This window comes from Camelina sativa, chromosome 18 (genome assembly GCF_030686135.1).
Source record: "Camelina sativa cultivar CO46 ecotype springtype chromosome 18, ASM3068613v1".
Taxonomy (NCBI): domain Eukaryota; kingdom Viridiplantae; phylum Streptophyta; class Magnoliopsida; order Brassicales; family Brassicaceae; genus Camelina; species Camelina sativa.
In genome coordinates, this window is record NC_141897.1 from 21,996,868 (window position 1) to 22,017,867 (window position 21,000).

Genomic DNA, 21,000 nt, shown 5'->3' on the forward strand with positions numbered 1-21,000 from the left:
AACGTAAGTTTCTTTACCCTGTGTGAATTCGTGTTATCTCTTTATAGTTTTTTGGTACTGAAGACTTTGTGGAATTTGGATGATATAGAATAAGAAGAGTAGGGTGATTGTGAAGCCTATATCGAAGAAGAATCAAGAGGATGTTAGTCATGTCACTGGTGATAAGATTCCCAAGAGTTTTGTCTTTTCTAGGATGAAACTCCCTCCCTCTGTTAGACAACTTCAGATGGATTTGAGGAAGCTTATGCTTCCCTACACTGCTCTCAGTCTTAAGGTCTGTTTTCCAAAAAAAACTGCTCTTTAGTTTTGGGAAACACTCAAAAACTAACCATTACTGATGCAAGTTTTTATCTTTATTTCTCTTTGCAGGAGAAGAAGCGAAACACTTTAAGAGACTTTTTGAATGTCTCAGGTCCAATGGGTGTTACTCATTTCCTTATGCTTTCGAAAACTGCGTCTGCTCTGAATCTAAGAGTAGCGAGAACACCTCAGGGACCTACACTTACTTTTAAAATTCATCAGTATTCCTTAGCTTCAGATGTAGCTCAGTCCCAGACTCGGCCTAGATGTCCTCAAGATCTTTTCAAGAGTCCCCCTTTGGTATATTTTAGTCTCAACTTCTTCTCTCTTATACCTATTATATTATGGTTTTTTGTAAGCTGTGGGATTTGCTCAGACCTGACAATGTTTAACTTTCTCGTTGGTTTAGATTGTCCTTTCTGGATTCGGTTCTCAGGAGTTGCATCTGAAACTGGCCACGATTATGTTTCAGAACATATTCCCATCTATTGATATTAACACTGTAAGTTTGTTGCCTAGAGCTCTATATATGCTGTGTTATTGATTTGATTGTAATAACTTGTCTCAGCAATTTGATTCTGTTCTTCTGATGGTGAAATATATCACAGGTCAAGCTCTCCACATGCCAGAGACTAGTACTCTTGAACTACAACAAAGACACAAAGCTCATTGATTTCCGCCATTATTCTATAAGACTTCAGCCTGTTGGAGTGTCTCGCAGGATCAGAAAATTTGTGCAAAATCATCAGGTTCCTGATCTTAGGAATCTCCAGGATGTTAGTGATTTTGTTACCAAGTAAGGATCCACATTAATTTAATCTTGTTTGTTATTTACAACACTCTGTATCGATCTTGGATGAATTGATGTGATGTGTTTCATTCTTTTTTTTTTTTTCCGTATTTTCAGGGCTGGTTACGGATCAGAGAGTGAAGGAGATGAAGAAGCAGCAACGGTGACACTATCATCTGATCTAGGTCGAGTTAACAAAGGTGCCACAAAGAGCGCAGTGAAACTGCAAGAAATTGGACCGAGAATGACTATGCAACTCGTTAAAGTTGAAGAAGGGTTGTGTACAGGAGGAATCATTTTCAGCGAATATGGTAGATGTTAAATCTTATCCCTTACAATTTGGTTTTAAATCTCCCATAATACATGACGGAACACATCCGATATCGAGTTTGTTTTTTCAGAAAATGTGGATGGAAAGAAGGAAAACGTGAAGAAGAAAAAGGATGAAGAGGCTGATGATGAAGAAGAAGAAGATAGTGAAGAAGAAGAAGAAGGTGGAGAGGGTAGTGAAGAAGATGGGGAAGGCATGGATGAAGATTTTGAAGATTGAAAAGAGTTTAAGTAGTGTATAACACTGTTTTCACATGAGACTTTGAATGTCATCAAGTTTTGTTCCTTGGATCTCTAAGTAATGATCTATTTGTCTGACTTGAAATATGAAAACTATTATTACAAAACCTTTTGTACTACGAAAACCAAATTTCTTCTGAGATTTAGTATTTTGACCGAATCATCTACGTACTTTGTTTTTGGAGCGTCTCGTTCTTTTTGGAAACCCGAGGAAATATAAATTCTCTCTCAAGCATCTCAGATTCTCAAATACGTTGTCCCATTTTCTTCTCTTCCAATGATTTAACTAAATTTTACTTCCAATGGATTCGTTTTGCATTTTGACGTAGTAGATCAATATGTTGTTTGGCTTTTGCGTGTTACACTACAATCTAGACTAATCAGAACCATAATTGAAATTGCAATAAAATGATTCATACTCTAGTTTCAAAACTTATACATCATCATTCATTCATTAACCACTAGAGTACGAGAGAACATTATTAGTTAAAGAACACAAAGAAAAAAAGAAGAACACAACAAAATTGTGTATTGAAAAGTTGAGAACTGTTGTTTATAGAGATACGTATAAAACTTTGTATATGCAGATAAAAGTACAAAAAAGACGCGAAGTACAACAATCAGTTGAGGAATCTAACGGCTTTCCATCTCGATTCCTGTGGGCTGTGTGGACGATGACATACATGTTTGTTTAATCGTACGTATCTTCTTAAAAAATCTATATCCAACTCTTTTTTTAGTGATGACCCTCCAGTTTCACTTGTTTCCAAAAATACACCCTTTTTGGAAAACTCATATATATACACTATGTGGCTTTTACAAATTTAGTAACGGTCTAAACAATGTGTATATTTTTTAGGGAGATGGGATATATGGAAGTATCCAATAGAATCCGTGAAAAAAACAATAAAGTTTTTTCAAAGATTTATTATTGCATATATGGGAAGAAATCGTTTGGATATGATTTTTGGCAAATAATGAAACTAGTTTCATATTTTGATTTTAAAGACTAAAATTAAGTTTCATCTATGTGATAAGATTACTAGTTTACATGTATACTGTTTGATGTTTAAGTTATAGTATGCGGTATGATTTTTGTAGAAACACTAGACATATAGAGCTAAAAGTGAGAAAATTAATGATCAACGGTGATAGGTGTAAAAGATTTGGTCGGAAGTAGCAGGTTAGATGGATATTTTCAGACTGAAGAGTAGTATATTAAAGACCCAATTCCCCCTCTTGAAGTTTCAAGACGAACGAACTACTAACTAAAACGTCTTTATTATTATTATATTTTTTTTTTACTAATTAAAACGTGTAAGGGAAATAAACATGTTGCTTCTCCTCTCGTGAAATAATTCACAATCTGGTATTTATTATGGGATTTATGACTTATTTATTGCAGATATATTTCTTTCCTCAACCCTATATTTAAGCAAAATGCTATTTATTTCCGAATCAATTAATAAATATGTTTCAAACTTTTTAATTCTACATTCTCAAATTAATATCTCTTATATTGGAATTTTTCATTAAAAATTATATATTACTAGAATTTAGATACCCGCACGCGCGGGATTTTATTTTTTTAATCAATATAAGTATTGAGCTCAAATATAATTATTCAAACTTTTGAGTATAAATCTATATAAACAATAAACTTACTTTACTAAGTGATATATTTTTGAAGATAATATTTATTTGTTATATCTATTTGCGTGAGATTTTATTTAAATTTTTTATCAATAAGAATCATTAAATATAAATCAATTATTTCAAGATTAAAAGATAAATCTGTATAAAGACTATTTATTTTACTAATCTATATATATGTCATATATTGTCTATTGTTGAAATAATGTTTTTCTGACAAATCAACATTATATCACGTGATAACAAAAAATGACTTAAAAACTTCAATGGAAAAATAAACAATATTATCGACAATCTTCTGACCTTTTATCCTTAAAAGAGTGTATTCTATAATCATATCTCATGAAAACATCTTTTTAAAAGTTCTAACGTCGAATGTCGATTGTTGACCTAATTATATAGACCATTTAAACATATTGATATCCCACATTAAATGCAAATATACAAAGTTTGATAAACAATTTTAGTGCTATGTAGCTACAATGTGGTTGTCCAAGTGCATCATATGCCATAAAAGAATTTCGACCAAGTCAAGAATGTCTAAATGGGGAAACGTTTAAACCTTACAATGAATATCCGTTCACTAAAAAACATGTTCACACTAAAATTGATTTTTTTTTAAGATGTTCATTTTTTCTATATTTTCTAACCATTGATTTTGTTTTTTAGATGGATTATCTTTTCCAAATTATTTTTCATAGTTTTTCAAAAAAAAAATGTGACCCTTACAATATCTTTGTTTTAGATTAAAACTTTTATATTGAGTTAAGTAATTAATTTTTTTTTGTCATCATTAAATCGACAAGACCAATCTCTACTACGCAGAGTAACACGACTTAGTGGAGTCAAACTCTGGTGGATTCGGTCGTAGAAGTGGTGCTATAACCACTTGACTAAAGATATTTCCCTAATTTTTTATTTTTTATAAGTGAAATAATAATAAATCTTTGTAGTATATATTTCCTAGAAACTAATGTTCCACTTCAATTTTATTTTTTCTGTTTAGCTTTTTATAAATACAGTTACATAAAAAAAAAAATTTACTCCATCATGCATTAAAATCTTACTTCTATTCTAAAACTCATTAACCCATTATAAATTTTGGAATATGATCATTTTTGGTTATAATTTGAATAATAACACTATTACGGTAACAAATTCATAGTATTACTTTTAATATTTTAAAATTTTCATTTATTTTACTTAATTCAATTTTATATATTTTTATTTTTATTATTTACTAAAAAAAGTTCTGTTATTTTGTATACTATTTTAAAATTTAATTATTTTTATTTAATTCGTTTTATTTATTTTTAAGTATTATTAATTATAAATAATAAATAAGTAATTAATGATTATTTAAAACAGTATTTTTTAATGTAAAAATAAAAAAAATATTGATTAGCTGGATGATGATGTGGAGAAAGGAGAAAAAAGAAAAGTTAATTTTATATATATAAATTTTTTATAAATTTATTTTTTTTACACCAGAAAAAAAACATATCAAAAATATTAATGGCATACAGTGGTAATTAAATGGAAAATAATGGGGTAAAGAATATAAAGTATAAAAAAATCCGGTTTGGTTTAGTCATGATGATGATGATGATGATATATGTATGTATGTACGTATGTCCCTCTTTGTTTTTGTTTATATTTTCCTTCCTTCACCCTCTCCTCTGCACAATCTTCTCTTCTCATCTCTCTCTCTCTCTCTCAATCTTTGAGATCTGTTCCTCTTTTAAGTGTCTCCCTCTTCACAACCTGTCCTTCATTCTCTTCACAACTCTTTTTGTTTTTTTTTTTTCAATTCTCGTCAGATTGACATCATCATCATCATCATAGATAAGATTTGATTTGACGTTTCTTCATCAGATCTAGTTTTTTTTTTTCACCACCACGGGATAAATCCAGGTTTGTTTATCGGAACTATCGATATATTAGTAATTTAATGAATGATCTTAGATCTATCTGTTTAGTTGATTGTGTGGTTTAGAATTTCAATCATGAATCTCATCTCTCTTTTTGTTTTTTGGTCCTATTTTGCGATCGCTCGCTCGCTCGTGCGTTTCTATTGGTGTGTGATTCATTCGTTCAATCATATGCTATAATCGAGATGCATGTGTGTATGATTCAATGATTTTAAATTGTTAATTTTTCACGTACCGATCTGTAAGAGAATTCTGAATTTTGTGTTGTGTTTTAATTCTCAAAGTATAGGGATCGTGTAAGAAGAACCAATGTATCATGTTTGGAAAAAGCGGAAAAAAAAGAAAAAAAACTTTTTTTGAAAACTTTATTATGGTTTTCAGAGTGTTTTTATTAGTCTTTGTCTTTTGATTGTGTGGTTCCAGTAATAAGCGGTTACCAACCTTTTTTTTTTTTTTTTTTTTCCTTGTATCGATTACTTTTTGTCTTTGTGTAGGTCTGAAGCCAATCACCCAAAACATGGCGACTGTGGCAGCAACTGAGAACCAGTGGCTCAAAGGGAGAGTTAAGGCTGTTACCTCCGGAGACTGCTTGGTCATCACTGCTTTGACCCACACCAGATCTGGCCCACCTCCTGAAAAGACCATCACTCTTTCCTCTCTTATGGCTCCTAAGCTGGTTTGCTTCCAATTTTACTCTTTTCTTTTTTTTTTACTGACATTTATGATTTAGAATTAGGCTTTCTCATTTTTTTTGTTTTGGTTTGTCCTTGTTACAGGCTCGCAGGGGAGGTATAGATGAGGCTTTTGCATGGGAAAGCAGAGAGTTTCTGAGGAAGCTTTGTATTGGAAAGGTGCTTACTTGGAACTCTTAAACCACTTATGCTATATAGGTTATTGAATTGAGTATGTTTCTTTATATTATCAGTTTATGTTTTTTTTTTTTTTTTTGAGCAGGAGGTTGCTTTCAAAGTGGATTACAAAGTGGAAGCTATTGCTGGAAGAGAATTTGGCTCGGTTTACCTTGGCAACGAAAATGTTGCTAAGCTTGTTGTTCAAAACGGCTGGGCAAAGGTGATAACAGTTTTATTTCTCACTAGATAGCATTGTCTAAGGTATATATGATGCTTGGATCAGCTTTCTTATTCGATGGGAATGCACAGGTCAGAGCGCCAGGTCAGCAGAATCAGGATAAGGTCAGTCCTTACATTTCAGAGCTGTTACTGCTTGAAGAGCAGGCTCAGCAGGAAGGGCTTGGTCGTTGGAGCAAGGTTGGTCTCTCTTACTCTCTTCCTCTATATTTGTTATTTTTTTCAAAATAGTTTTGACTTGTGTCAGTTTGACATCTGTACTCTTTTCTTGATTTGTTGATCCAGGTTCCTGGTGCTTCTGAGGCATCTATCAGAAATCTTCCTCCTTCTGCCGTTGGGGATTCTGGGAATTTTGATGCCATGGGTCTTTTAGCCGCAAGTAAAGGCAAGCCCATGGAAGGTATCGTTGAGCAAGTCCGTGATGGCAGTACCATCCGGGTTTATCTTCTTCCGGAGTTTCAGTTTGTGCAAGTATTTGTTGCTGGACTCCAGGTATGTAATCTTGTTTCCTTGTTTCTTGCTACACGAGGAGCTGACATTTCACTTTCATGGTGTAATAGTGCTGAAATTTTTCTGTGTAGGCTCCCTCGATGGGAAGGAGACAATCTACACAAGAAGCTGTTGTTGAGCCAGATGTTACAGCAACTCCAAATGGAGATGCTTCTGCTGGTCCTCTAACATCAGCTCAGAGACTCGCTGCCTCAGCAGCATCATCGTCCGTTGAGGTTTCCTCTGACCCTTTTGCAATGGAAGCCAAGTACTTTACTGAGCTCCGTGTGCTTAATAGAGATGTAAGGAGGTTTACATGAAAATTTATTTCACATTTATCTGTATATAAGATTTAGATTATCTAAGTTGTGCTGGATTGTGCAGGTTCGCATTGTTCTTGAAGGCGTGGACAAATTCAACAATCTGATTGGGTCAGTTTACTATTCTGAGGGAGAAACAGTAAAAGACTTGGGTTTGGAGCTTATTGAAAATGTACGTGCCTAAATTAAATGGTTATTTTGGTTTTTTTACATGATTACATATTGAACTAATTGGTAATAAAAGTTTGGGTTTGCCACAACAATGCTGGTATAACTACAGATTTCTGGTACCACTAACGATTTGATCTGCGCTTACTTGAGATTAAGTTGGTTGGTCCGTTGTAATAGTTTTTGCTGTAATGGTGTTTGAGTAAAGTTATGACATTTGTTGCGCTTTTCCTCAGGGCCTTGCCAAGTATGTTGAGTGGAGTGCCAACATGTTGGAGGAAGAAGCTAAAAAGAAGCTGAAAGCTGTTGAACTTCAATGCAAGAAAAACCGGGTTAAAATGTGGGCAAACTATGTCCCTCCAGCTTCCAACTCTAAGGCTATTCATGATCAGAACTTTACCGGAAAGGTAATAATAATTGCTTGCTCAAATATCTTGGTAAATATATTGCCTTCCGCCCATTTCACCAGTTCTAACAAGTTTGTACTCTCTTCAGGTAGTGGAAGTTGTGAGTGGGGATTGCTTGGTAGTTGCTGATGATGCTATCCCATTCGGGAGCCCAATGGCAGAGCGCCGAGTTTGTCTTTCGAGTATTAGGTCTCCTAAAATGGGAAACCCACGCAGAGAGGAGAAACCTGCCCCATATGCACGGGAAGCCAAGGAGTTTCTGAGACAAAAGCTTATTGGAAAGCAGGTTTGCGTATAAGCCTTCATACTTAAATCATCACGTTGTGCCACACATGAGTAAGATCTCTGACTTCCTTTTTTCCCTGGTGCAGGTTATCGTTCAAATGGAATACTCAAGGAAGGTCATCCCAGGTGATGGTGTTGCTACATCTGGAGCTGCTGAGAGGGTCATGGATTTTGGCTCAGTATTCCTTCCATCTCCTACCAAAGCGGATACAGATGTAGCAGCTGCAGCAACTCCTGGAGTGAATATTGCTGAACTCATTATTTCCCGTGGGTTAGGGAATGTTGTTAGACATCGGGACTTTGAAGAGAGGTCAAACCATTACGACGCTCTCCTGGCTGCTGAAGCTCGTGCCATTGCTGGCAAGAAGGGGATCCAATCTGCAAAGGATTCTCCAGCCATGCACATTACAGACCTGACTGTGGCCTCGGCCAAGAAGGCTAAAGATTTCCTGCCATCCCTGCACAGAAGCAGGAGAATATCTGCAGTTGTGGAGTATGTCCTGAGTGGACATCGGTTCAAGCTATACATCCCAAAGGAAACGTGCAGTATTGCCTTTGCATTCTCTGGTGTCAGATGTCCTGGTCGTGGCGAACCTTATTCAGAAGAAGCTATTGCTTTAATGAGACGTAAGATCATGCAGAGAGATGTCGAGGTAAAATCTGAACATTTTACGCCCATGTTACATCTCAATTTTCTCTATTTTCTTTTCTATGAGTCTTACATAGAGTCTCTTATAATTACATAGATCGAAGTTGAAACTGTGGATAGAACCGGTACCTTTTTGGGATCAATGTGGGAAGGAAAGACCAATGCAGGAACATATCTTCTTGAAGCTGGCGTGGCGAAAATGCAGACTGGCTTTGGTGCAGACAGGATTCCCGAAGCTCATATTCTTGAACAGTCAGAGCGATCTGCTAAAAATCAGAAACTGAAGGTAACATTAATACATGATACCTTTTACTAAAGAAATGCATCGTCCAAAAAGCTTAATTTGCTCAACCACATGATGTCACAGATTTGGGAAAACTATGTTGAAGGAGAGGAAGTCGTAAACGGTAACTCTACAGTAGAAACCAGACAGAAGGAAACATTAAAGGTAAAGTTAGCCGTATGTTTCTTTCGACTAATCATAGTTTCAATGCTAAAACAAATACCTTATTTACTCTTCATCACCTCCCACCGCAGGTTGTTGTTACGGAAGTACTTGGAGGCGGTCGATTCTATGTTCAGTCGGTTGGCGATCAAAAAGTAGCTTCGATTCAGAACCAGCTTGCATCTTTGAGTCTTAAAGACGCTCCCATTATTGGATCCTTCAATCCTAGGAAGGGTGACATCGTCCTTGCACAGTTTAGCCTGGATAACTCCTGGAATCGTGCAATGGTAAATTATCAACTTTCTAGATATCCTAACCATTACTTCTTCTTTTTTGTACTATCACCTATGGTTGTTTATTGTATTTCTTCTTTGTGTTAAGATTGTTAACGGACCTCGAGGAGCAGTTCAGTCTCCGGATGAAAAGTTTGAAGTGTTCTACATCAATTATGGGAACCAAGAAACAGTTCCATACAGTGCAATTCGTCCTGTCGACCCTTCAGTATCTTCAGCACCAGGGCTCGCACAGCTCTGCAGACTTGCCTACATGAAAGTTCCAAGCCTGGAAGAGGACTTTGGTCCTGAAGCCGGAGAGTATTTGCATACGGTAACACTGGGTAGTGGTAAAGAGTTCAAGGCAGTGGTAGAGGAAAGAGATACTTCAGGAGGCAAAGTGAAAGGCCAAGGAACTGGAACCGAGCTTGCTGTAACTCTTATTGCTGTCGATGATGAGATATCTGTGAATGCAGCAATGCTTCAGGTCAGTGCCTCCTGGCCTTTGCTCATTTCAACACCTACAAAACCTTTTTGAGTTAAGAGTATTTGTCATAATCCTGAGAGTGAAATGTGTCGTTATGATCACAGGAAGGAATAGCGAGGATAGAGAAACGCAGGAAATGGGAACCGAAAGACAAGAAAGCAGCTCTTGATGCTCTTGAGAAGTACCAAGACGAAGCTCGCAAATCTAGGGCCGGAATCTGGCAGTACGGAGACATCCAGTCTGATGATGAGGACAGTGTTCCGGTCAGGAAACCGGGTCGCGGCTAGGTTTTTCACACCGGTGAAAACATCATGGTCCAAAAAAGGCATCATGAAGAGGAAGGGAGAATCCATTAGTTTCTCTTTAAATGAGTTAAGAAGCGAGATGATGTTTTGCGTGCAAGCATCAAACTTTTTGTAACGTTTAGAATTCTCTTTTTTCTTTTCTTTTCTTTTCCCTCTCTGTCTCTTTTCTTCTTTCTAATTTATCTTCTTCTTTTTTTTTTGGTTTATACTTTATAGACTTCCAAAAGAAATTTTCTATTTAGGAGTACGAGAGTATTTTCTTGTTCTTTACTATTGTTTGACAAAAGAAACATAATAAGGGTGATGTAACTTCAGGTTATCAAAGTTGACAACATAAGAGGACTTTCTCCTTATCGTATAGTGTTTGTTGGAACTGTCGTTTTGAGTTTTTGCACTTCTCTACAGAATCATATTTCCAAGTAAGCATGTGGAATTTAAAAAAGATTTTCACTATATCAATCAATTCTCCCAACAGTAAAAGAAAAGAAAGGTTTGAACAACTTTTTAATTTCTTCATTTTTTCTTCAGTGGAACGAGTTTTCCTCTTTTCCACCAATTGCACAAAAATGTCAATTAGTTGGCGTACATGATCGTTAGCTGAATAGCTGTACTAAACTTTCGCTATAAAACACTTTTGATCTAGATTAGAAACTTCAATGTTTGGAGTAAACTAGTTACTTTTAAAAGGGGAAGTAAGAAGAAACAGAAACTACAATTTGGCCGTCAAGAAACCATCTCACTTACATGTTCCTCCCCACCCCTTTCTTTTCTTCGCTTAAAGACAAAAAAGTTCCCAAACTTGGTGTTATATAAGGCTACAGCAGAAAACAACATCCAACCCAAAACCAAAAAAAAAAAACAGAAGAAAATAAAAAAAAATTTCTGAACTTTTCCTTTCACAATCTTCAAACACTACTTAAAGAAACATGTTCTAATTATCACGTCTCGGTTGCCTTTTGCGTGGCGCTGCGGTTTCTTCCTTCTTCTCTGCCTCATCCTCACTCTTTGAACTCTCTGCTACTTCTGGTTTCTTCTTTTCCACGGGTGCAGCTGCCTATATTTCACCATTTTCATTTTAATTTATAAGAAGGTTCTTCTCACAATCCATGACTATTGTGCACAAAATTTCAGAGAGTTGTTTTTTTTTTTACCTTTTTGCCACCGAAGATAAGCTTGACGAAGAGCGAGAAAATAACAACCACAATGGAGACGAGAACACCAATTGTTAAGTTTGGTTTTTGCTCAGCTTGCTCAATAAGTTCCTACAAAAGACACATTTCACATCTCTCTCAACGTCTGAGTCATCATCATAACAATTCAATATCATTGTAAATGAGGGAGAACTTACTGTGATCTTAGACTTGTAGGCACTTAGGAAAGATAAATCCGCAACCTTGTTCAAGAGGTCAAATACAAACTTCTGCAACATCATGCACATATATATATGATTGTAAGTATACGAGAAGCTTATATGTATATAAGTTTAATTCTGTGGAAAATCAATTTACCTGGTAGCTCTTAAGACCATCCGCAGAGCCAGCAGCTTCTTCTTCTGCCTTTTGTTTCTCTTTCTCAACATCGAATTTGGGTTTCCATGTTGTCTGTCTGTAAGTCTCAGCGACCTTCTCGTCTTTAGCTATCAAGATGTTGTCGAACAAGATACCATCTTGCATTGTCCAGATCTCTATACCGATGGCTGCAATGGGTTCATAATCTGGTCTGTCTAGCTCAAAGTAGTCAGGGTTAGGGATATCTCTGGGTTTCCAGATTCCTTTGTAAGCTGGGTTATCGATAAGAGGCGAACTCCATTTTCCCTTGTAAGCAGGATTCTTCTTCATTGGTCTCTTCCATTCACCACAACCGGGTCCTGCTTCACACTTGGGGTTGTCAATCTTAGGAGCCTCCCACATACCATCTTCCTCATCATCCCAATCTTCAGGCTTGGTTGCTTCGGGGTCATCGACCTCCTCAGGCTCATCATCCAACCATCCTTCGGGTTTCTCAGCTTCCTCATCTTCAATCTCCATGGGTGCATCCTCGTCCCAATCTTCAGGCTTCACAGCATTTGGGTCGGGAATCTTGGCTCTCTCATCCCAGTCTTCTGGCTTCTTGTCTTCAGGGTCAGGGATAGTCTTGGCAGGGATCAATGCAGGCTCAAAGTCTTCACCAGAGAGTAAATTGGCCTTCTTCTTCTCCTCTCCATCAACCAAAATTCTAACCTCATTGTCGGGTTTCAAGATGGCAGTGTAGACATGGGAAAGCTTGTCATAAGGAACAGAGGGAGAGAACTTAAGATGGTGCTCAACGTACTCGCCACTCTTGGGGTTCTTGTGCTTCAAGATGAAATGCACTTTGTTTGTGGCTCCACACTTGTCTGGCCCAAACATAATGGAGTAAGGGGATTCACTATCGAATCCCTGTGGTGTCCATCCAGCTTCCTGAGGGCGGAGGTACTTCAAGTAGGCACCACCACACTCAAGCCCTTCCTGGAAACGAACCTCATACTGAAGAACAACAGTTCCTTCCTTGAGGTTTAGAGGCTCGTCAAGCTCCTTTACAATTCCATATTTCCTAGCCTTCTCGCTAACGAGAAGTCCATAATCTTCATGTCCCTCGCTCTTTGCATGCTTCCATACACCTGAAAAAGATGAATGCTGTCAACAAACAAGCTTCTAAGCCAAATTGGGAGCTCAACAAGAGCAAGACAAATCAGTTTCTTATCCGATTCAAGTGTTGGAAACAAAAGACAACAAGCAGACTTAAATCAATGTATTTGCAAATCTGTTAACAAAATTCCGAGATTACATCCACATAGTCAGATTTGATTCAAATTACACTATAATGTTTGAGTGCAAACACATGACAGTCTGAAGCAAGTAGTATATGAATTCCAAATACAGAAGCTGATCAGAGAAACATATACTAACTACAACACAATGCAGTAGGAGACGAGGCTGTTTACCTTCGTATTCACCATTCTTCGAAACGATCCAGCGACCATCAAACGCCTCATCAAACGATTCATAGAGAACCTGATCCAAACCAAACGAGAGCTCAAGTTAAAACAATGATAGATCTAAATCTCCGAATCAAGCTAAAAAATATTGAAACAAAGAACACTAGGAAGATTGAAATTTACCGTTTGATCGTCACAGTAGCAAAGCTTCTGGAACGAAACGAAAGCTAAGAGAAGCAAAAGGACGGAAGATAGTTGCTGTTCTCTCATTCTCGGAATCCTTAGAAGAAGGCAAGAGAGGTAACCTCAAGATAGAGATCTAAATCGGAGAAGTAGATCGGAGAAGAGAGTGAATTGTGATTTTTCAGATTTTTCAGTTTCCTCTAAATTAAAATTATATATATTCAATCCCGTAGACCCGGTCGACTGTGTCAATTTGTTGTTTCCACCAATCAAATCTCTCGCCACGCGACGCTAACCAATCATAACACGCCACGTCAACCAAAAGTGAGCTCTCCTACGTGCACTGTTTTAATATTGTCATATACGTCCATATTATTGGGCTTGGGTCCCTCTATACTATTAAAGAGTCTCTTGTTGAGCTAGAGTCTCTCAGCTCCTAATGATTGTTACATTAGTACAAAATAATTTTAGATCCAAACTTTTCAAGAAAATCTGGCTAAGACAAAATTTTACTAAATCCAGCATTCTTCTTCACTTTCGTATCTCTTTCAATCACTTCCCTAACCTTAACCACATCCTCCCATCTCTCTGCATTTGCATACATCTCCACCATAACTTTATACACTCCTCCATCCTCAGGACACAACGCCTTGACTCGTTTTGCAGCTTTCTCTGCGACCTGTATGTTCCCGTGGATTCTACATCCCCCCAACAAACCGCTCCATGCTAATAGTTTCTCTCTTTTACCTCCATCATTAGGCATTTGCTCGATCATTTCCGCTGCTTCTTCGATCAGCCCTGCTCTTCCAAGCAAATCCGCCATACAACCGTAATGTTTCAGCTCTCTATTAATATAATGCAAAGATCCCATTTCGTCGAAAAGGTTCCTAGCTTCATCAACTAGACCAGAATGGCTACAACCCACTAAAACGCTTATGAAGCTTACTCCATCCGGTTTGATTCCAGAACTAACCATCTTACGGAAGTAATCAACCGTTAGCTCGCCATAACCATGCATCGCAAGACCAGTGATCATTGCATTCCATGTGAATAAAGTTTTCTCTGAACATAACTCGAAGATCTCCATTGCTATATCGATGAAACCACATTTTGCATAGAAATCAACCAATCCAGTAGCTAAGAACGAATCAACAAAAAGTCTGTTCCTTTTCGTGTAATCATGAATAGCTTTCCCCTTCTCTAAATCCCCTGATTGAGCACAAGCTGAGAGAGTTGAAACAATGGCGACGTTATCAGGTTTTAAACCCAAATCAATCATTTTGTCAAAGAGGTTGATCGCTTCTCTGCATTGATTCATTTGCGCATAGCCAGCAATGAGACTATTCCACGAAACCAAATCACGAAAGGGCATTGAATCAAACAACTCCCTTGCACGAACAATCTCACGGCCCTTCACTAACCCATCGATCAACACATTGTACGTAACAACATCTCTTTGGGGATTTTCGTCGAACAGCTTCAATGCACTATCGATTGAAGCAGTAGAAGAGTAAACACGAATCAGAGTATTCAAAGTGAACAAATCAGACAACAAACCGAATCTCAAAGCTTGACAATGCAGCGTCTTTACGAATGTAAGATCACAGTCCTTCTTTGCTGCACAAGCCTTGAACACGAAAGGGAAAGTGTAGAAATCTGGAGGAACAGAGCGACGTCGCATCTCGACGAAGAAACGTTGAGAAGACAGAGACGGATCATGATTCAGTGTATAAATCCTAATGATGGTATTGAAGCAAAACGTTGACGGGCTTGTGATGAATCTGAAAACCGAAGTCGCGTAGCTCACGACCATATTTGACGACGCCGACGAAGAGTTCGATAAAGTCGGTGCGACGGAGGTGATGGCGAAGAGGACATTGGCGAAAACAGAGTTCTTGTTGAAATCATTTGAGATTCGGCCGCAAGTGATGAATTGGGCGTGAAACTGATGCAGATGTTTTAGGGTTTTACACAGCTTCAAGAGATATAAACAATTACTAGACTTTATCATTCGGGCCATCTTAAGAGCTTCACCAGTTTCACAACGCTTTCTCTTCCAAATTTTTTGCTAAAGAAATGACTCTTTTACAGACTCTCTCACCACCAAACTACTGAAGAAGAATTAAATTATTAATCAGATCAAGTTACATTTGCTACACTCGAATGACCTTTGTAAAGCTCAAAGTGTTTTTTTCGCCATCATCAAGAAGTTTTCAGTGTTATCAAGACTCTGCAAACGCAACAGCACTAGGTTTCTTGCTACTTTTAATCAAGGGCAAGATTTTTCTTCATAGCTTCGTAAACAAGGTACGAAATGCTTGCGGAAGGAATGACTTTGAAAAAGTTGGGAAAGATTCCTCTGTAGAAACCTCTTAGACCTTCGCCTCTTAGCGTTTTGAGGAATTCTTGGCTCATGCTAGTCTTTGAGCTATCAGCTTGCATTCTGATGTTATAAGTGATTAACCTCAGTTTAAAACGGCAGAGAAGAATTTCAAAAGATATGACAAAGCTTAGGTTTAAAGTTTTTACCTTGTTCTTATGACCTGTAACGGGTAAACACACGATGCTCCAAGAGCTCCAGACGTCATTCCACATCCCAGTTGTATGAGAGGACCAGGCTCTGCACAGCATATACGGTTTAGTATCATGTGATAGATTACGAATTTATAGATACTTTTAAGGCACGATTAGTATCTAACCGGCAGTGTCATGAAGAAAATGTTTCCTCGATAAGTCTTTAAAAGTTTCGTAAGCAGCAAGGTCAATTCCTGCGTAAGGGATAATCCCAATAAGAGAAGGACAAAGACCCTTGTAGAAAGCTCGGGGTCCTTCTTGAATCCAAATATCCTTTGTGAGTTTCCACAGCTTAGGTGTCCCAATTTCACTCACAAAAGTCTGTAACCGAGTCTTCACAAGATCCATAGGATATATAGCGGTTTGAGCTACTGCACCAGCCAATCCACCTGCCAAAAGCCTCCCGCTTGTACCAATATCACCATCGGCTCCCCCAATTATGGGTTTCAGCATTTCATAAGCAGCAAACTTTATGGCGCTTTCAGGAGCGACTTTGGTTACATTCAACCCATTACCTCTGAAGAAACCCAACAACTTATCTTCTCTCCATATTTTCTTAATGGTCGGGACAACGCCCAAATTTGTTCGTTGAACTTGCAAAGCAACTTTTAGACGGTCCAGAGGCGCGGTTGCGGTTCTAGAAACAGCTCCAGCTATTCCTCCCGCAAGAAGTAATTTGCTTCTATGCGCATGTGTACTTATACCGTCTGGTATAACAGCTTGCTCCCCAATGTCTATCAAGCATACTCTTTCCCAGTGGTGATAAATGTTCTCAATTGTGGCTTCATGAGGGTTCAGCAAAAGAAAATCCCTCCATTCTTCGAAAGTTATAATTCCGTTGTTGTCCTTATCAACATGATCCATAAAAGAAGCTAGTTCCTCATCTTTAATTTGAATGCCTACAAGAACAGAACCGTGGAGAGTTTATATTATAGGTCGACAACACTGTTACACAATAAAATTAAAGCTTTTGAGAAACGAAAGCATGTAAAAGTAAAAGAGCCCAATTTGCTACTAGACTCACTGAGCCAATATGTGTTAAAACCCAATAAAGCAAACTCACAACCCACGGTTTTGCAAACAAGGACAATGTCAAAGATTATACAGACATTGTTAATATGCTGAATCTCCTAATCAATAAGACAAATAAAATCACAAAAAAGGTCTTTAACACAAGCATTTACTTCCACATTGCATTAAGAACAGTTCAAAACAGAGGCATGTTCAAATTCAATTCACCAACCAATCTATCAGAAACTGGTAAAGTTAAGCAAAATCTACATCCATAACTCTAAAAAGGTTTCATCTTTTGCTTATGGGAAGATAGTTGCAAAGTAACAGTAGCTTCCCCAGTAATGGAACAGTATGAGAGAATAAAAAAAAAAAAAAATTAACATACCAGCTTTATCAAGAGCCTCCCAAAGCTCCTCTGGGCAAATGTCACCATTGTGTTCAATATCAATAGCCTGAAAAATCTTGTAAAGCTCAAGCTCCTTAGCGTCCATGTAACGACGAAACTCCTGGTAATCCACACGCCCATCTCGATTCGCGTCGCAGACTTTGAGAAAATCGCTAGCGTACCTATACTGCGGAGAGATACTAAGCGAAGACATACCTTTCTCGATATGGGTACCGTCTAAGAACCCTAACTTCGAATTGTCGAAGAATTCGAACAGTTTTCGAATCCTCATCTCTCTCTCGTCCTTGGTCTCACGTAATGCCACCAGCACGTGCTCCATTGTTGCTTCCACGGGCCGCGGCTTCTTACCCGGATTTTGGTTTGGTTTCTTCGTCTCCATTGCTGATTTAACGATCAATTCGAGAAACACAGATGAGCAAAATTCGGAAAGCTTTGGGATGATGATTCTAATGTCTCTTCATTCCTCTGGAAGAGTTCTATTGGTCCAGGAATCTCGGAAGAAGAATTCAACAGAATTTCAAAAATGTGACATATTGAGGTCGGTGAGCCAAAAAAAAATATCTAACCCGTCTCAATCTTCCATGGACAGCTGGAGGAGACTCCATTATTTTTACATGGACCCCCTTCAGCTGCTGTTTCCACTCCCAGACATTACTGTATATGATGACACAAACAAACAACAAAACACCGGTCAAATCAAACCCGGTCTAGTTTGAGTGGATCACAACAACGACCCAGTGTTAATTTTAACCGGTTAACATAGCTTTAAACCAGAGCAAAACCATCTTGGATGCTTATTATAGAGATTAAAGTATCTGTAATACAGTGATAGAGCGACTAGTATGAAAGGTTTTGGAACAAAAAGACAACAACGAATATATGAAACGAATACATGTTGTGTGTGGTAGAGACCATTGATATATTGTGTGAATGTGATGTATTTGACAAAGCAAAGTTCTTCTTACACGTAACTGTTACAGAAATATCACATCAGAGGAAGATGACGACAACAAAGTGGTCCTTATTTTCAATTCTTCGTATACAAACAAAATTAACTTTGAAAAACATGTCGTCGACATGGTTTTACTCTTTCTTCATGTACTAAGAGATTGGTAACCATCTTCCCGGTTCTGTCTTCTGTATACAACGGCGGCTATTAGAACCACTACCGCCACCACCACCGTCACAGCCAAAAATGCTAAAACGCTCACACTTCTCGCAGGTTCCTACAAGGAAGTGGCATATACTAATGTCAGTAAACTGATCACATGGCTCCCAACCCAAACAGTATATGTACTGAAACCAGATTGACGTAAACCGAGATTCAGTACCGGGTTACCTGAAAAAGATTAGGCAAGGAGAGCTCTGGTTCAGGCAACTGCTGCGCAACGAGGATGTAAAAGAGTCCCATAACTCCCGTATGACCAACGGCACTACTGTAATTAAACTCCATAGTCAATGTCTCTCCATAGCTCACTTTCACTGGATCAGCAGGATAACAAGACGCCATTCCAACAATGTAACCAGCTTCGTTTCCAGGTTCAACTCCATTTCCATACTTGGCCATCGAAGTACATATTCCTTCACCGCTCTTATCCACAAACACAAAAGTATCAATTCAATACAAAAATGTTTTCTATCTTTTCGTTTTTGCGGTAGCTTAAACTAAATCAGTCTTAGTTACCTCTCGGTACAGAGCAGCACCGATACCGCCCGCGTGTTGGTGAGCTACACCGTAGACAATATACCCATTAAATGGCATCACTAAGCTCTTTTTCTTAACATCAATGCATCCATCGCCATTGGTTTTGCACGGTTCCACATCGTATTCCACCTGAAAAAGCACACAAAGACCCGAAAATTATTAGAGAATGAAGTCAGAAGTAACAGAATTAAGCAAAATATGAAAGTTCTTACTGACTTTGCAATTATGTTCTTGGCTATCTCCTACTGATTTTTTCCAAGAATCTGTAACATCGAAAATATAAATTTTAGCGGGCAAAACCGTGTTGTCCCAATCAACCCATCTCAAGGTATACTTCAAATACAGGTTTCTTGTTTTCTCCCCATTGTCAAATCCGCTTTTCACCAGACATTGAGTTTTATCATAGCAACAGTATAAACCTCCTTTGTATCCGGGTTTCATAGCACGACCATACGCATCAGTGGTTACATTATAGAGATCACAAAGACATTCTATGCATCCTTTCTTGTCTTCCACACCTCTGGTGTCGATTGCGTGAATGTTAAGAAGCCACTTGAATTCATAGCCATCAGGTCTTTCCTCAGGGTTATCTATTTCAATCGCGTAAGGATCAGGAACATACGTAGAGGTATTGCGGGTTTCAGATCCTGACCCAAAGTAATGTCTGAGTACTGCACTCCTGCACAACCCTCCGTTTTTGACAAGAATAATATCGGATGCCGAATCAAGATTGCTTTTAGGGTCTTGCCTTTGAAACCCGTGATTCCGAAACATTTCTTGCTGTGGAAGCTTAGCACCTTTACGCACATAGTAAGGTTCGACAACCCAGTGGTGGAGATATGTCTCGTGTAGAGGGACGGGGTTGCCCGCTTCATCAACCACTTCAGCATCGAAACTTTTGAGGCCGATATGCCCTCTTGGGAAGTCCATATCGAATAAGTAAGAATCTGACACTGATCCAGGACTCATCACCAGTTTTGGTGAGAGAAAGACTGCAGATTTTATCTTATTCTTGGTACCTAGAAAGCCTTTGCTAGGTGATGCAAGCAGAGCAATAACTAAGAACAAGATCAGCGAGCTCATGTGGTAACGAGCCATTTATCTCCTGTTTCAAGATCATAAAGGAATGTGATTTTTAGCAAATAAAAATCATAAACATATGGGATAAATATATCTCAAACTCGAAACCTAATTTCGTTTGATTTTATAGGAACCATAACTAACAAACCCACTTGAACCCTAATTCAACGAGAACAAGATTTTATTTAGCACATGGTTTGTTAATTCTAATTCCAAAATTTAAAAACTTTCAAGCAGCCAATATGTCATATCATCCTGAGGTATAATCAAACTTCGAAAACCCATAACAGAGAGTATAAAAGATCCCAAAATTGCGAAACCAATCACAGAAAAAAAAAAAAAAAAAGGATTTAAAAGCACAAAATTCAATTGCGAAATCAAAAGCACAGAGAAACAAAGATGAGAGATAAAGAGAGGGAGAGGGAGAGGAAGAGAGAGGGATTTACGTGGGTACGAATTCGGATGAACAGAGATGGCTTTCCCGCTTGTAAATGAATGAAGAAGTGTGTGCCCACCCAATGAAGAAGAAACGATTGGAGAGTTATCTCTATTTATTTATCATGTGAATTACGAATTGCCCCATATAAGCGCAGAGACGTAAGTTTCTCTGTTATCTGACACGTGTAACCAACCACTGACGTCCTCACTCTCGTCACAGACCCGGTTTTGTTTTTTCTTTCAGTTCTCTTACAAGAAGATATTACAAATATATATACATATAATGTGGGGATATGGTTGATAGGCGACCGAAGCAAAAAACAAAAAAGATGACCATCTTATATAAAATGATAGGATGGGTGTTGTTGTTACTTAAAAAGATAGGATTGGTGTTGTTGTTACTTAAAAAGATAGGATTGGTGTTGTTGGTTCTCCTTTTAGTATCAATTGTACTTATTCTTATCCATGATATATATTACCGAAAG

General features: G+C 37.9%; 6 protein-coding genes across 8 annotated transcripts; 2 read left to right on the forward strand and 4 right to left on the reverse strand.

The window, feature by feature from the left end:
• The first annotated feature begins 79 nt into the window (after window positions 1-79).
• Window positions 80-1,767, forward strand: LOC147923144 (peter Pan-like protein). 2 transcript variants are annotated; one of them, XM_087499979.1, is made up of 6 exons: window positions 80-274; window positions 370-600; window positions 710-802; window positions 909-1,096; window positions 1,208-1,401; window positions 1,479-1,767. In XM_087499979.1, the coding sequence occupies exons 1-6, from the start codon at window positions 194-196 to the stop codon at window positions 1,535-1,537; spliced, it is 846 nt and encodes a 281-aa protein (XP_087356105.1). In that variant the 5' UTR covers window positions 80-193; the 3' UTR covers window positions 1,538-1,767. The 2 variants fall into 2 exon arrangements, with proteins under 2 accessions (XP_087356105.1, XP_087356104.1); XM_087499978.1 differs by having other exon boundaries at window positions 1,492-1,767.
• A 3,030-nt stretch (window positions 1,768-4,797) lies between these two features.
• On the forward strand, window positions 4,798-10,512 carry LOC147923145 (ribonuclease TUDOR 2-like). The gene is made up of 16 exons (XM_087499956.1): window positions 4,798-5,227; window positions 5,739-5,920; window positions 6,021-6,095; window positions 6,199-6,315; window positions 6,405-6,512; window positions 6,618-6,824; window positions 6,914-7,123; window positions 7,206-7,313; window positions 7,546-7,716; window positions 7,805-8,002; window positions 8,088-8,654; window positions 8,748-8,936; window positions 9,018-9,098; window positions 9,188-9,382; window positions 9,477-9,854; window positions 9,959-10,512. Exons 2-16 carry the CDS (start codon window positions 5,762-5,764, stop codon window positions 10,139-10,141), a joined length of 2,946 nt encoding a protein of 981 aa, XP_087356082.1. The 5' UTR covers window positions 4,798-5,227; window positions 5,739-5,761; the 3' UTR covers window positions 10,142-10,512.
• Window positions 10,513-10,818: 306 nt separating this feature from the next.
• Window positions 10,819-13,632, reverse strand: LOC147923146 (calnexin homolog 1). Its single transcript, XM_087499969.1, has 6 exons — window positions 13,299-13,632; window positions 13,122-13,191; window positions 11,668-12,797; window positions 11,508-11,579; window positions 11,311-11,421; window positions 10,819-11,213 (listed from the first exon to the last, which is right to left on the reverse strand). The coding sequence occupies exons 1-6, from the start codon at window positions 13,383-13,385 to the stop codon at window positions 11,091-11,093; spliced, it is 1,593 nt and encodes a 530-aa protein (XP_087356095.1). The 5' UTR covers window positions 13,386-13,632; the 3' UTR covers window positions 10,819-11,090.
• Window positions 13,633-13,652: 20 nt separating this feature from the next.
• On the reverse strand, window positions 13,653-15,318 carry LOC104739172 (pentatricopeptide repeat-containing protein At5g61800). Its single transcript, XM_010459443.3, has one exon. It carries the CDS (start codon window positions 15,316-15,318, stop codon window positions 13,795-13,797), a length of 1,524 nt encoding a protein of 507 aa, XP_010457745.2. The 3' UTR covers window positions 13,653-13,794.
• On the reverse strand, window positions 15,286-18,184 carry LOC147923147 (calcium-dependent mitochondrial ATP-magnesium/phosphate carrier protein 1-like). The gene is made up of 4 exons (XM_087499970.1): window positions 17,272-18,184; window positions 15,998-16,771; window positions 15,828-15,918; window positions 15,286-15,741 (listed from the first exon to the last, which is right to left on the reverse strand). Exons 1-4 carry the CDS (start codon window positions 17,669-17,671, stop codon window positions 15,564-15,566), a joined length of 1,443 nt encoding a protein of 480 aa, XP_087356096.1. The 5' UTR covers window positions 17,672-18,184; the 3' UTR covers window positions 15,286-15,563.
• Window positions 18,185-18,212: 28 nt separating this feature from the next.
• On the reverse strand, window positions 18,213-20,860 carry LOC104762302 (uncharacterized). 2 transcript variants are annotated; one of them, XM_087499972.1, is made up of 5 exons: window positions 20,524-20,860; window positions 19,214-20,102; window positions 18,977-19,126; window positions 18,632-18,883; window positions 18,213-18,518 (listed from the first exon to the last, which is right to left on the reverse strand). In XM_087499972.1, exons 2-5 carry the CDS (start codon window positions 20,093-20,095, stop codon window positions 18,387-18,389), a joined length of 1,416 nt encoding a protein of 471 aa, XP_087356098.1. In that variant the 5' UTR covers window positions 20,096-20,102; window positions 20,524-20,860; the 3' UTR covers window positions 18,213-18,386. The 2 variants fall into 2 exon arrangements, with proteins under 2 accessions (XP_087356098.1, XP_087356099.1); XM_087499973.1 differs by having other exon boundaries at window positions 19,214-20,185; window positions 20,270-20,605.
• Window positions 20,861-21,000: the final 140 nt, after the last annotated feature.